Here is a 14,930-nt window from a genome sequence, read left to right as displayed (position 1 = left end):
ACGGCCTCCCTTGAATGTTCTGCCAATTTGTCATGGACTCTCCTGCCACGCGATTACAAAACTCTCGTTAACATAGGCTTCATTTCCCGCTGTTTAATATAATATAATATAATATAGGACTACAGATTTCTTAAAAAGAAGACGTGACTTCGCTGCTTTTTATGCAAACTTGAATATCTGGATATTGCCTATTTACTGAAGAAACGAGAATTATTTTACAGATATTCAATTGTCATAGCAACGAGTTTGTTTAAAAACAATTGCTAGAGTTTAATGTGAATTTAATTTCACATAGACAAATAACATAGAAAGACCTCCAATCAATGTATACATTCAAGAGACTACTGAAATTTATATGCAAATGTTGCAGCCACTGGTAACAAAAATCGGAACTACATATTATCATGTTACACAGCCCGATGGGTATTATGGGTATCAAATGTACCATTATCATTATTAGTAGTATTTTTCATATTACTCCCCATCGGATGAATAATGATTTATAAGTTTAAATGAAATGTTTCACTACAATATACGTACATACCATACATGGTTTTTGGTTTAACATGCGTATGAATATAATGGTTGAACATGAACCTGAAAACCATCAACAACACATTCCTTCAGCTACCCGATCCGTTCATAACAACGGCCTGTGTTTATTATATTCAAACGTAACAGGATTGCCAACGTCTAATTATTGACTAACTGAACAAATATGGCTACTTTGTCTCCGACTGAAATTGTAAATCGGCTATACAAGAAGACGATTTTATAGTTAAATAATAATGTCAATATTATAAAACTGACAGTGTTGTAAATAATAGGTATTGTTATTATTTAGTCAACTGTCCGAAGACAGACCTGAACCTCACAAGTGATACCAACAAGACACCACTTATGAGGCAACTAGGCCAGGAGATAATGGGGTAAGATGGTCATTTCCTTTCCCCCTCCATTGCATACATCGCCGATTAGCTACATATTACACTAATCAGACTTCAGATGTATGCAAACAATTCCCCTTCCTCTGACACATATCGTCAAGTGAGATGTACTGCCTGATAATAGATGTACCTCAATCAGAGGTATAGTGAATATTCATAATCTCTATTTAAAATTGTCAGATTAGCAACACTTATAACCAGTTTCTTCCCAGGATCCCCATCGGAATACAGCTAGCACACTCCGACAACAAAGCGGCAAACTAAGGAACTTCTATGAGGATGCATCTTGCACCACAAATGTTAACTCCCCCCCCCCCCCCAGGTTTTATCAGTTTCTGTTATAGTGAAAAGAAATTATTGTTTTATGTTTCGACTGGTTTTATTCAATATTATTACGAATGTGGGTGCAGTTTTTAAACAGCTGCTATTTTTTTTTACTATGGCAGACATATGAAATATTTATGATTGGTATAATATTTAAAGAAAACTATTTTTTTTTTGTGCACAAGTAGCTGTTTTGTTTTTGAAATGGCTTTATAATTTAACGAAAATATTAGTTATTTTAAATTACTCCTTAGTTTTAAAACATTCTTTACTTATAACTTCCCGTTATAATTTAATAAATCATTACATGTCACAATTTCCTCAGTGGTTCAAGTGATATCGTATCAAGCTACAAATTCAGTGTAACGGAGTTCTTTTCCCGATAGAGTTTTCTTCTTCCCATTGGAAATTGATATGTGCCCTTTTGCCCAGCGTTCTCCTTAGCGGTGGCTTTCCGAAATTCTGACCACATTATTAGGGAGTCTCGCAACTAATGAATATATCATTCTAATTATTAACACCCAGAACAGTGTGGACGGAAGGAGCTGTCAGTTACAATTGCTGGAAGATAGATGTTGACAGAGATAATTCTCTTTTCCACTTTAGCTGCTAGGTCTGCAGTCTGTTTTGCTCTGAGCTACATTTTCCCAAGCCTTCCTACAGTATGTCTAATGAAGTAATTGGTTTATCTATTGTTCACTGTCATCAATTCTATAACTCGTATTTATATTTATTTCTGTTTACAGTGCGGAATATATTTAGTTTTTCCCTTATACGTTTTTTGTACTGAGCTTTATAATACAAATCTAATCTTTTTGCAACAATTGTACGAGTATATCTGCAATCCGAAATTAAAAAAGAAGCCGGAAATTTTATCTGACAAACGTAAGATTAGACGACTAAACGAACTATGTAAAAAAGATACTATCATTTTCATCTGCAGACAAGCTATGACAGTAGTACTGGTGGTGGTGGTGATGGTAGTGGTAGTAGTAGTAGTAGTAGTAGTAGTAGTAGTAGTAGTAGTAGTAGTAGTAGTAGTTAACGAAGTTAAAATCAGTTGCTTTAAATATTTCTCAGGTTTCTGTCATAAACTGTTACAAGACTCGTTAAAATAAGAACCACATGATTTCGATTGAATTGATACGTCTCAGAGATGTTTGGTAAGAAGACATTCTCATCTTACTGTCGCTGTTTATATAATCTTGCACATGATGCTTGTCTTACGTTCCCTCAGCTCCCACGATGTTCTTTCAAGTTTCTGTGCGTGTAAATTACCAAGAACTGAGTTTATAAATATTTAAGGGGGAGAAACATTATGCTCACTGGGTGCAGCATAGCTATATCTGCCATTCTCGTATCAAAGAGGCGGCTAACAACCGAGAGAGACAGCGAGAGAAAGAGAAAAAGAGAGAGAGAATGCAGGTGAGGATATTATTATCCTGGCGCGATGTCTCATTAAAAGAGATGTATGATGATTGTGTAAACCTCAGTTCACAACCCAGTGACCACAATGGATAAGATTTACACCGTTTACGCATCCCTTGCATGTGTTTAATAAAAGCGCAGGGATAAAGTTAGTAACTGAGTGTAATCTATCTAATGTACTAGAAACAAGGCTCTAATTCATCCTTAGAATACAAATACGGCTCGGAAGTCTAACTCTGGAGTGAAGATTAAAAGATGCTACACTAACTTTTACTCATCATACCAAGAATAGAGATAAATTATTGCGATGTGCAAAAAAAAAAATGCCTTTCGAGATGTTTTATGAAAATACAAGTTTTTGGCATTCCTGACAGAAAAAAATTCATCCACCTGTCTGTCTATGTTTAGCGATTACTATTAAACTACTGACCAGGTTTTTTGTTCATATTAATTTCTACTATTTTATTTAACAACGCTTTCAACTCCACATGTTGTTTAGCGTACAAATGCAACACGAGCAAAATATTACGTGCAAGCCTCTATCAAGGACATGGTTCATTTTGTTTTTTTGTTTAGTCGACTGTCCAAAGGCATGTTCGAATGTGACACCAATAAGGCATCACTCGTGAGGCAACTAAGCCAGGAGATAATGGAGTAATTTGGCCAGATCCTTTCCTCCTTCGTTGCATACATCGCTGACTAGTAACACATTACGCTAATCAGACTAAGATGTATAGAAACATAAGTTCTTCCTCCGACACATATCATCAAGTGAGATGTAGGCCCTACTGTCTGATAATAAGTGCATAATCAGCCAGAACCTCAATCAGAGGTAATGGTTCATTATCATTCATTATCTGTGAGTGAATTCCTGTAGAAATTATGCACATAAAATATAACCAGTTTACGAAACGTATTAATGCGTTTTTATTGAAACGTAAAATTTGATTTCCTCAAATCGGCTGTAACGACAATTTTATATATTGTTTTTACGCAAAACAAAGTGGAAAATGAAAAAAAAAAAAAAAAAAAAAAAAAAAAAAACTAAGCGTACCCATCTCCATAAATGTTTATATCAATATCCCTGATAACGGAAATCACATTAATCTGTTTTCCTGTCTATGTAAAGTGATTCCCTGTCAGCTTTTGGATGGATTTTCTCCGTATTTTGTATCTAGGAGTTAAATCGATCGAGAATAATATACACGAAGTACAGGCCTATAGTATCCTTTTAATAAAATTAATGGGCCTTTATTAAAAGTTTACACAAAACCGCTATTACGATTTTTAAAATATATAATCTGATTAAGTAACTAATCAAAAGCCATAGTCATAAATGTTTGTGCCGGCATACCTGATACCAATAAATCAACTTGTTCACCTATGTACAGCGATTTCTCCTGAGATTATTGCACAGATTTTGTTCATACACCGTACCTATGAGCCAGTTTGTCCGGGGGTGAGTTAGGGCTATATGGAATTATAATCAATTTGATTGAAATTGAAGAATAAGTACTGATAAACAGAAAATTGTAGTTTATTCGTAATCGGTTCAAATGACTTTGCACTTTATTTTGCTTACATGGGATAAAAAAGAGAAATGTACCGTTATACACTAAATGCCTCATAATTTTTAGCCCATAAAAATAAATTACCCACAAAATTTACCTTCAAGAGAAAAATATTTTACGCCTTACGGGCTTCCCATCCAGGCGGTCCTGCGTGGGCAATGTTAACAAACTATCCCGCGGAGCCGGCGTAGGAATTTTGAGCCCAATAACTGAAGTGTTCCGAGGAATAACGAATTAACGTACGCCTCAATTTATGACGATTTGAAAAACTTTTAGAATTCTCGAATGTGATCCTTAATGTAGAACGTTCGATAAATTTTGGCGTAATAGAAACAAACAATTAACGCAACGAACTCAGAAGCTAAGTAAACAGCGTGGGGTATGCAGACGCAACAGCGTTTGTCAGCTGTTTACACAGCACAGAAACGACGTAACAACTGAAGGTGACTAATTGAACGGAAGAGCTAACAGTCGTCAGCGCACGGGGAAGCCGGCTGCTTCGCAGTCACGGTCCCGGCGCACTGATTGGCTTCTCACGCGCTCTTGCTGCGAGCAGCTCGTGATTTTTCTCTAAAACGATTGTTGCGATAGTTAGTGCCTTACAAACGTTATATTGGAGACATTAGCCCTTCGTGGTCATTAAGACTGAAAGTCTTGGGTTTTACACCGTGTATTTGGACTTGGATAACGAAAACAAATGAACATATCGACCGTGATACGCCGAAAAAGTCAGTATCACATCTTTTGCGAAATTGAAGTATGATCATGGGGAAATTCTCTAGGTCTAGGTTGTAACACACATTCTGGCAAAAGCTCGAACGTTTTCTGTAAGACATTAGTCAGAAATTGTAAATAAGTTTTTTACTTTAAGAACAATGTTCTAAGGAATTCAGCCAATATTACCAATGCCCTATCTTTACAATGGTGAAACTCATTTCATTGAGCTGGAAGTTCGGAATTCTGTCTCTTCCCATAACCTAAATTTCTGTATGTAACTTGTTTTGGATTTCTGTAACAAGAGAACATTGTCTGTTTACCTTCATGGTATGATTTTTAACTGTTCACATGATATAATGCTACCAATTTTTCAATTGAAATATGCAGTGATGATTTTGGAAGCCAAAATAATCACCAGTAACAGAAAACGTTATATTGTGTAAAATAAATGTGAAGTTTACAGTTGTTGGAGGTAATATAAAAACATAATTATACAAACAACTTTTTAAGCCAGTATAGGGCAAAGAGATGATTTTTTCTGAGGCTATGAAATATGTCAAAAACTAAATTTAGTAAGAAATTTAAAGAATAAATGGCAGTTTGTTTAGCAGAAATTCCAACTTCTCATATTTAAAATTAATTTGTAAATAGAAAATTGCATATACGTGAAAATTATACATACCAAGAACAAATTTTGGCTAAATTTAATTAAATCACTTATCATGCCATGCATATTATTTTATTGAGTATTTTTGTAACAGTTTTTTTTATCCCCTGTAAAGTTGCAAAAATGTGATCCTCTTGGCCCTTTCGGCTTATGACCGTCGATATTTTCTCCTCTTTTATGATCAGATATTACATTTCAATACACGAATTAGTAATAAGGTTAATGGTGACACACGAAATATGAAAGAAAATCGTGTTTATAGCTAGTTGGTTCGAAATAAATTTTTTTATTAATTTATTTGTCTCCATTATAACACGGGTAAAAAAAAAAAAAGATGGTCATGGAAGAAGACAAGAAGAAGAAAATGCGTGCAACAAATTTCATACATAACAAGAGAGAGAGAGATGTTCATTTGAATTTCTTTTCAAACATATATCAACTATAGAGAATAAAAAAAGGAGGATTCTGTTATCACAAAACAAAAGAAGAAGGGTTGGAAACAAATTGCTGCAAGGATATAGTTCTACGAATGTAATTTAAAGAGACTGGAAAAGTCTGAAATTGTTTTATAAAAAAAATAAAAAACAAAGTGAAACAACCGAACATACATAACAGCTAAACTAAATTCAACCAACCTGAATTGAGAGAAATCGCCAGTTACGTTTGATCTTAGATCAAGATGAAATGATCTTGAATTAGTGTGTATCCTGCAAAAGAAAAAAATTAATGGGCTTTAAGGGTGAAGAACATACTGTATCAGAACAAAAGTGATATTGAAAGATCAAATACTGGAACAAGTTCAAGAACCCTGCTAGGCCTGTCTCGGTTGCTATGTATTTTAATAAAATTGGCTGATGTAGATAATAAACTTGCAAGATTCCACAAATTAACTGACACAATTAAAAGGATCCTGTGTGGTAAAGCAGGAAAAGACACCATAATTAAATGTAACAAAACAATGGCAATCCCTACCTTAACTCACAGATCTGAAACATGGACATTAACAACAAGAGATATTACAAGAATCGAAGCAGCAGAAATGAGATTTCTAAGATCAGTAGCGGGCTACACACTACTGGACCATAGGCTTAATACAGTGAAGATATCTGAAATTAATTACAACTTTTCACGCATAAACTTCTTGATAGAAACATACAGAAACAGATGGAAGGACCACGTCACAAGAATGAAACCTCAAAGACTGCACACAAGTTACTGTATTATTTACCAATAGGGAAAAGTAAAATTAGACGTCCACGGAACATAATCCGTGAAATGGATGATGATAACTGTATAACAAAAAATCTAATTTCATTTCCTAACTATTTAGTCTGTACAACTGGCCCATATAGTAGCTATTTTTATTTGGTTATTTTAATGACACTGTATCAACTACTAGATTATTTAGCGTCGATGGAATAAAATTGTTGATAGCGAAATAGTATTTGATGAGATGAGGCCGAGGATATTCCTCTTTTAAATCGTAAAGTTGCCTGTCTGGTTTCTACATTCGTCTCTTAGAAAACGTTCAGATCTGTTGCTACATTACCTGATATTCGGACCTGTGATAAAGTTCAGAAACGATTAATCTATTATATTTTCTTGTCGGTGAATTAGTGATGGCGAAATGATACTTGACTCGATGAGTTTGAAGAGGGTTAGGGAAAATTTTCAAAAAAAGAAAACAACTACTGTATGCAATCACCCCAACAGGGATTCGAACCCAGACCTAGTGTACCCTCGGAGCAGGGGCCAAGCTCGCTACCCCAGTGATTTCCAAAACGTTAAGGATACGCCTACATAGTGTACAACGTGGTTACTATTTCTAACCGTTTTATCGTAATAATATTTCCTACTTTTATATATTACGTCATCATTATCGTATTCAGGTGATACGTTACTCACGCCCAGTATAAGAAAGCGCGTGCGACGTTCTATTATTGGAACTGAGAGTTTTAAAGCGCAGTCAATAAACCGTCAATAGCGTCCAACAAAGCTCTAGCGTGGGTAGTTTTATTATTTTTAACTTGGACTGCTGAATGTGTCCATCCGTTCTCCAACGTACATACGTTGTTAAGGTCGTAGAATTTGTATCTATTTCTAGGTCTGTAGCCTATATTTCAACCCACCTGCAGTTTAATGTGAATTATACGTAGGTCTCAGCTTCAGCCCGCCGTCCCGGTGGTTTGTCGTTTCGTCCCGATTATAAAACACAATTATATTCCGCTCAATTGCTTGCGTTGTCTGTTCAGTTTAGTTGGTATGACTGAGATTTTATTCATTCTGTAAGACAGTGGTTCCCAATCTGTGATTTGGAATGGGTCCTCTGAACCAAAATCTGTTTTCAAGCGGTATTTTAACTGAACTTAACTTTATCACATTCTCTAGTTTTTATCAGCTTGGTGGAATATTTTTTGTTTAGCCTATCTGGGATTTTGAGACGCTGAATTTAACAGAAATGGGTTCGCCTGAGGGACTTTTCTTGGCCTTCAAGTCTTCCATATCTATCCGATATATATGTTTTAATTCTAATTTTCTGGGTCCAACTTATAGTGTGTCCATCGTTCAAGGTAAGACTGAAGCAATTATGAAGAAATTAAAATTGCGCTCTCGCTGAGTTATCAATTGAGAATTCGATTAATTTCCCATCCTCAATAACTTCTTAACAATGTAATATAATGATGAACTCTCATCCGATGTCTTTGGAAACATCCTGTATGTTTCCAAAAACATCGGATGAGAGTTCATTGATTGACACATTAAAATTAAGGGATTTTTTTTATCCTTTCTGCAATAGAAAAAAAACCAATTGTATGAAAAATGTCTTCTTCGTGACAAATAATGGTTTTCCCGTCAAAAAAGAAGAGCGACTGTTAGAATTTTTAAAATTCGAACTTAAAAATCGTGTTTCCTACAAAGTTTCTGTTTCTCGGTTAAATGCACCACTCATTATATCCCAATGTATCCCAAATTGGAATATAACACTTAATGTCACTTGCTTCTCATACTTGTGTGAAAGTTTTCAGCTTTGGTTTTCTGAAGAACAAATATAAGAATAAACTTAATGTTGAGATAGACTTGAGATTTAGAGAGGCCTACAACTGAGCCCAGCTTCGCAAAACAATATCAACCATCCCACTGGTAATCTTATGGTAAATATGAAAAATTTGTTTCATATTTGTCACAGCAAAGACATGATATAACGTAAAATAACTTTGTGTTTATAAATTTTCAGATTATATTCAAAAGCTAAATCTGCTTTTAATATCGCTGTCAATTTATTAAGGATGTTTAATTCATTGCATTATGCAAATCTTTGATGAGTAAAACACGATTACCCGCCTAAATTATACAAAAGATTTTCGCGTCAAAATAAAATATGAACTTGAAAGGATCCCTGACACTCAAAAGGTGGGATCCACGGGTAGCAGGTTGGCAATCGAGAACGGAGAGTAGGTTCAGAGCCCAAAACTCGCTCCGTGCATTTGACCACTTTTAAGATATATGATTACAGTATGTTTGAGATCTCTGTCATTATATTTGAAGCTTGTTTTCTTCGAAAACAACGTCAATCCTTGTCTAAAAGTGAAAACTCGCTCAGTCCGTGGAGCGGTGGATAAAAAAACTAGGCCAGTCCTTTTATAAAAATAGACTTAACGCGTTTTGGGATCACACTATTCAATTTGAGACTCGTATTTAGGCACTTATCGAGAGGAAAGAGTGTTAGAAGAAAAAACCTGACAATAAATAAATAAAATATTTTGTTACTTCAAAAGTAGAAATGTAGCGTTTAATGAATAATAAAATGTGCAAATAGCTAGCAGCATTTACTTGTTCAACATATTTTCTTAACTACAATTTTTAGTTTTCAGTACTTCAATGCATTGCTTGTAATTTATTATTCAATTTTATATCTAACAGTAATGTCCCTCTTCTTTAGATGATATTAGTCTATAATGTAACAGGCAAATACAGCCGAGAACTCGGTTGGCGAGCAGTTCTGGCTACCGGTACGCACTCTCGAATGAGAAGTGCATCTGTATTCTTTGTTTCCTCTCAGACAAGGTGGGAGTTCGATTTTCTTTCGACGGCCACCTCGCGGGAGGGAGGCGGAGAAGGCGGGCGACCAGAGCCGGCAGGTAGCGACATGCGGCCGGCATGGGAAACCATGTTTTGCGACTCCGTCGTGCTCAGTGCCACTCCGCATTAGAGCGGGCTAGCTCTTCGTAGAGAGTGATGGATGCGTTTGAACAGACGTGAAGAATACAGTTAGGTTTACGAGAGAATCGAAAGTACAGTACGTTTGATGAAGAGCTTGCGTTTCGTTCTTGTGGCATGTGTGACAAATGTTTTTTTTAAGAACATAAGATTCATAAATAATACATTGCACGGAGATGTAGCGGCAAAATTTCTTATGCTTCGATGTTTTCTTGGATTCACTACAATTACAACGAACATATTTTTCATGTTTTATCACAGTATACAAGCGACAAAGTTAAAAATAAGTAATTAATTTTATTTCTTGTTTTCTGAAGACGATGTTAACTACCGTCTTTGACTAGTTCTGCAGCCCTCCAATAAATTTTACTGTTGACTAACGCACTACACTGTCTTATGAACAAAAGTAAGCTTCTGCTACTGTACTACTAGTTATGAAAGTAATGAAAACATTACACTTACCAGTGATGTTAGTATAGGCCTACTAACGAACTGTAAAACTAGCCTTTTCTCACATCTCAGAGTGATGGTTCTAAAATAACAATTCTAGTACCATCATCTAGAAAAGTTGTTGTTTCTATCCCATAACTTTCTCTACCTGTTAGGGTTGCAGATCCCTGTCATAGACAGTATAGTCGCTGTATCGGCGTCAGGGATTTAGAAGGAAACGATCGTGCTCTTTTCCTAGTTTTGTAAAAATTTTACTGGAGAAACTAGTGAAAGTTACAAGCATGAAGGAGGACTTCTGCCTTGGATATAAACTCAGGCCAGCGTTTCGGATTCGAATCCTATATACTATGAGAAATGGTGCTGTCCAAAAACGATAACAGAGATGCTCGACCGGCGATAAGAAAGTTCCGCTTCATATGGTACTTGGCGACAAACTACCCGCCCTTGAGTGTTCCAGTGGATTAGGCATATGTCTTATTGGCAAGACACTTAACAATTATATAATAAGGAAAGCTTTTACAAAATTTGGTCTAAACCCTTTTCGAAAGTTTACACACGGGTAAACATTGTGAATATGAAATTACTTATAAGACACTAACTGCTAATACAAACTTTAAGACGTAAAATTCCTACCTATCGTTAGCGACGGTACGTCTTTTGCTACGTTTTTTACGCAGATTGGCGTCAGTCACAATTATGTCGATGGCTATTATGAATTGACTGTCGTGTTCGTTGGAATTCTTCACTTATCTGTCAAAATAAATCCAGGTCGAAAAATAATGCCAAAAAGATACCTAATGTTTATACATATAATGAGAACTGAAGAGAGAGCCATGTCAAGCAGCTGAAATTAATATTTTAAGCCATTTTAAAATGTATATGCATTGCCATTCTTTGTATTTAATCTTTCCATTGCATTAGAGGTCCTTGTACGATTTTTCGCGGGAGATTTCGAACGGATGATTAGTTTTTCAGCGTGACGGCGAATTCCAGAGTAAGATTATTGGACAAAAGTCTTGGAGCTCACATTGATATTCTGTCGGTCTTGAGAAACCTCGCAAGGTCACGAGACAGCACGGATCTTTGAGACTTTTGTTCTTAATTACCTCCTTGCAATTATTAGTAGGCGTGTAAATTAAGAAACAGCAAATATTACTTTGAAAGTTGAAGTGAAAAGCAAGCCCTTCAGAAAGGTGGGGTTAGGTTAGAAGTCTGTGGGTTGATCACGTGTTGTTTTGAGGACGGGTCTCGTGAGAGTGAAACTGCTTGGAGAAAAATGCATCCCAGAAGAGGCAGAGCAGGAAGAAGTGCAAGCATCCCCTAGTTTTGCAAGTGAACAAAACTACAGAATCGGGTCATGGAAATGTTTCTAAGCACAAAAAAGAAGAGGGTGTGATTTCCTTGTAGCATAAAAAGCAGACACATTTCATTCATCGTAACGCTTAAAGTAGGCCATGCTTATGTAACAGATGAGCCTCGCATTCCGAACCATCAGACAGCTGTGATGCTGCCACCTACACAGCCGGCCGGAACAGCACACACGCGAGCAATGACGTAACAGGGGGTTAATGACGTCATAGCCGGGGGAGGAAAGGGAAGAGCATCCCGTTTGTAGGAGTAGCACCGGAAAGACAGAGACGGAAGACGCGCCGTCACTGGCGACGCATCGATTCTCCGGCCGGGTGCGACGTGTGACGTCACATGCCGCATGGGCGTGGATTGACGTCAGCAGTGACGCAAACAATTACGGGATCTCCCGTAAAGTGTTAAAAAACGACGGGAGAGCTATTACGTCAATAAGATGGCGTCACCGCTATAGCCACGTGAGGGCAACCTAACTTAAAGGGGCAACAATACGACGACGCACCGTGCGTGAAGACTGACGCGAGGTACGCGCTTATTTTTCTTTCATTTCTCGAACTCCGTGTTTCTGTCACTCATCCAAAGTTTCTGAACTCAAATAGCTACGCACCCCGTCACATGCTCTGTGGTCCTGGGATCGATGCCAGAGAATAACACGTGGTTTAATGTTACAGAGCAGTCATGTGCTTCGCGCTGGCGGATCTAATTATATTCTCGTAATCACATGTCTTATCTTCCCATTCAGTCCCCCACCGTATTTACAACTACGGTTAGCAGCGTGCAGCGGTTGTTAGTCCCGGTACTAGGAGAGCACTTACTGAGGCAGACACCCGGATTGTTGTTCCGTCTGCTGCTGTTGTTGTTGTTGTCGTCGCTTTTGTTGTAGATGCAGGTTGTTGAAGTTTGCATGTCTCCCATGCATCCTGGTTTCGTGATTAACACGCTTTTTTAGATCTCCATTAGTTTGAAATGCCTTCCTCTCTATCTACTAACATACAAATATACCGAATTTGTGTACCGATCTTGTTTTCAGAACTGTTCACAGCACTTCACTAGATTGGTTTCCGAATCACAACGCGTAAGAATCTCATTGTCTGGACTCTATTTGTGAATTTGGTGACCAGCGTTCGAGCTACGTGCTGGGCGCCGCTCGCAGGCCTTAAAGCCGACGTCTCGATCGACGCGGCCCCAGCTGATCTCAGTACTCCGAACCTGTCGGCGGTCGCATCCCTGTTCACTATGCCCGTAACATGTGGCCGCCGACACTACAGAGATGCTGTCTACACTGAGGGGTGCTGAAGGATGGTTGGGGTAGGATGGACGACACCGAATAACCCACCTGGGGGTGTGGACGGCGAAGATGAACCCTGACCCTGGGGACTTAACGCAGGCGACGCCGGCCGTACGGAAGTGGTCACTTGCAGCAGTGGTACAGGTGGCGAAGGTGTGGATTGTCGCTGACGATCCAGAACGCTAATAGCTGACCCGAGCCTCATACGACGTGTCCCCACTCTTACATAGCACACAGACTGACACTCACTCAACTCCAGGTGTAAGGTCCAACACTGCTCCGATCCTCTCGGACTCACGTAACGCACCAGACTGAATGCTGTCCGCCCCTCTACCCATATTATAAAACACCGCCTTACTCCTCACACAACTGGCAGAGGAGGAGGTGGAATATGACGTCAGAGATACCGTGACGTCACCGACGGACTGTGGAGTAAGCGATCGATGAGAAATACGCCGCTCGGAGTAGGGAGGGGAAGGCTTCCGCCCGACCGGGTGGGGAAGAGGAGGAAAATCAAAGACGTCACAGTTGTGACGTAATAATAGTGACGTCATGTAAGAGCGAGACGGTGCGGGCTGTTTGCGGGATCGATAACATGTGGGGAAGCGACAGCGGGTTGAGAGGAAGGAGGCGGCAGTTTCTATTAATGAATACGAATTCTTGAAATTGTGAGCCTTGGAAATATCATAATTGTGTTGACGATATCACAATGGAAATAGACGTGAATAGCAGAAGATATTTTCAATCGGAACTTTCGCGCCATTTACAATTGTTACGTCAAATCCGATGGACGCATTGTTTTGAAGCAACTGGTATTTCTGTAAAACATTTAACTGTCTTCAATTTTCTACGTCATACTTGTCTTCACCCAGTTGACTGATATTATTTATTGCAAACTCGTATACGGAAGTCAATTATGTAACGATGCATCAAAGCAAAAGATTTGAAAATGTTGCATTTGTAGTTCGTTGTTTCCTACGTCATCAATAACCTTTCTTCCTTCCAAAATATCTCTTCGTACTTGAGCACACAATATAATAGCTTTTGAAGACAACAAATCAATCGCAGCAGAAATGATGATATAACTAAGGTCCGGATTCTGAGGTCTCAAAAATATTTAAAAATAACAATTAAAATCACACTAGAAAAAATTACGTCAAATTTAAGAAATAAATTGCTATCTTCAATTCATTAAACACAGTATTTATTAGAGCATATTTCCTCTTATTAAAATTACACTCTCTGATTTCATATATTCAGGTTCTTAAAATACATCTTACGAAACACCAAAGAAATTAATACACATTTGTGATCAAATAAAATACAGCAGAGAATACATATTATTTTCCTTCCGAACTCGGAAAAGAAAATATTAAGTGTCTTGCTTCGTAGGGATTCCTTTTCGACAGTCACTTAACACGCAGTTCATTAAATTGGGTAAAATGTTCTTTAGGTTCAGTGCAAATTTAACTTCCCTCATCTTAAATAATTATTTATGAGCCGCATGTCGCATATTGTGTCAATATTTGTTCGTTGTCAATGTTGACAACTCCGCATAAATACAAAATCGGACACCAATAATGAAATCAGTGCTGCCAACTCGATTCTTAAAGAACCGCTATTAAACAGTGTAGAAATCGATAAATTGCTATATTGTCAATGTAAAGTGAAATTATTTTCCCACTCTAAGTGCTAAAAAAAAACCGCTAAATCCCTATATCAGCAATACAAATTTCATAAATTTTTACCCGCTAAACTAATACAGAAAAATGCCAGATGTAGCGGGAAAACCTCTGATATGGCAACACTGAATGAAATACGTGCTTGGAGGGAAATTTTAAATGAAAGACAACAATATGAAGTTGTCACTTTTCTGTTACAATTTGTTTACGTCTCTGCAATGAATGTTAGTTAATTAACGCCGAGATTGCTGCGCTCTTAGCTTTATCGGGAAC

The 14,930-nt window shown here is 37.6% G+C and overlaps 1 protein-coding gene across 3 annotated transcripts in view; it reads right to left on the bottom strand.

Annotated features, from left to right (window-relative positions):
- The window catches only part of Hr38 (Hormone receptor-like in 38), a 76,633-nt gene extending 63,338 nt beyond the window's left edge, over positions 1-13,295 (bottom strand). Inside the window, exons 1-2 of one of the 3 annotated variants that reach the window (XM_069841534.1) lie at positions 13,024-13,156; positions 6,290-6,361 (exon numbers count right to left, since the gene is read on the bottom strand). Coding sequence is in view for 2 of the 3 variants with exons in the window: in XM_069841532.1 (XP_069697633.1) it covers positions 13,024-13,180 (157 nt within the window). In the remaining variant the exon portion in view is untranslated. Of the gene's footprint in view, positions 1-6,289; positions 6,362-12,502 lie in introns of all 3 variants that reach the window. The other 2 variants (XM_069841532.1, XM_069841533.1) reach the window with 2 other exon arrangements.
- Between the last annotated feature and the right edge of the window lie 1,635 nt (positions 13,296-14,930).

Source organism: Periplaneta americana, chromosome 12 (genome assembly GCF_040183065.1).
Source record: "Periplaneta americana isolate PAMFEO1 chromosome 12, P.americana_PAMFEO1_priV1, whole genome shotgun sequence".
In the NCBI taxonomy this organism is placed as follows: domain Eukaryota; kingdom Metazoa; phylum Arthropoda; class Insecta; order Blattodea; family Blattidae; genus Periplaneta; species Periplaneta americana.
This window is presented reverse-complemented; position numbering and strand designations above follow the sequence as displayed.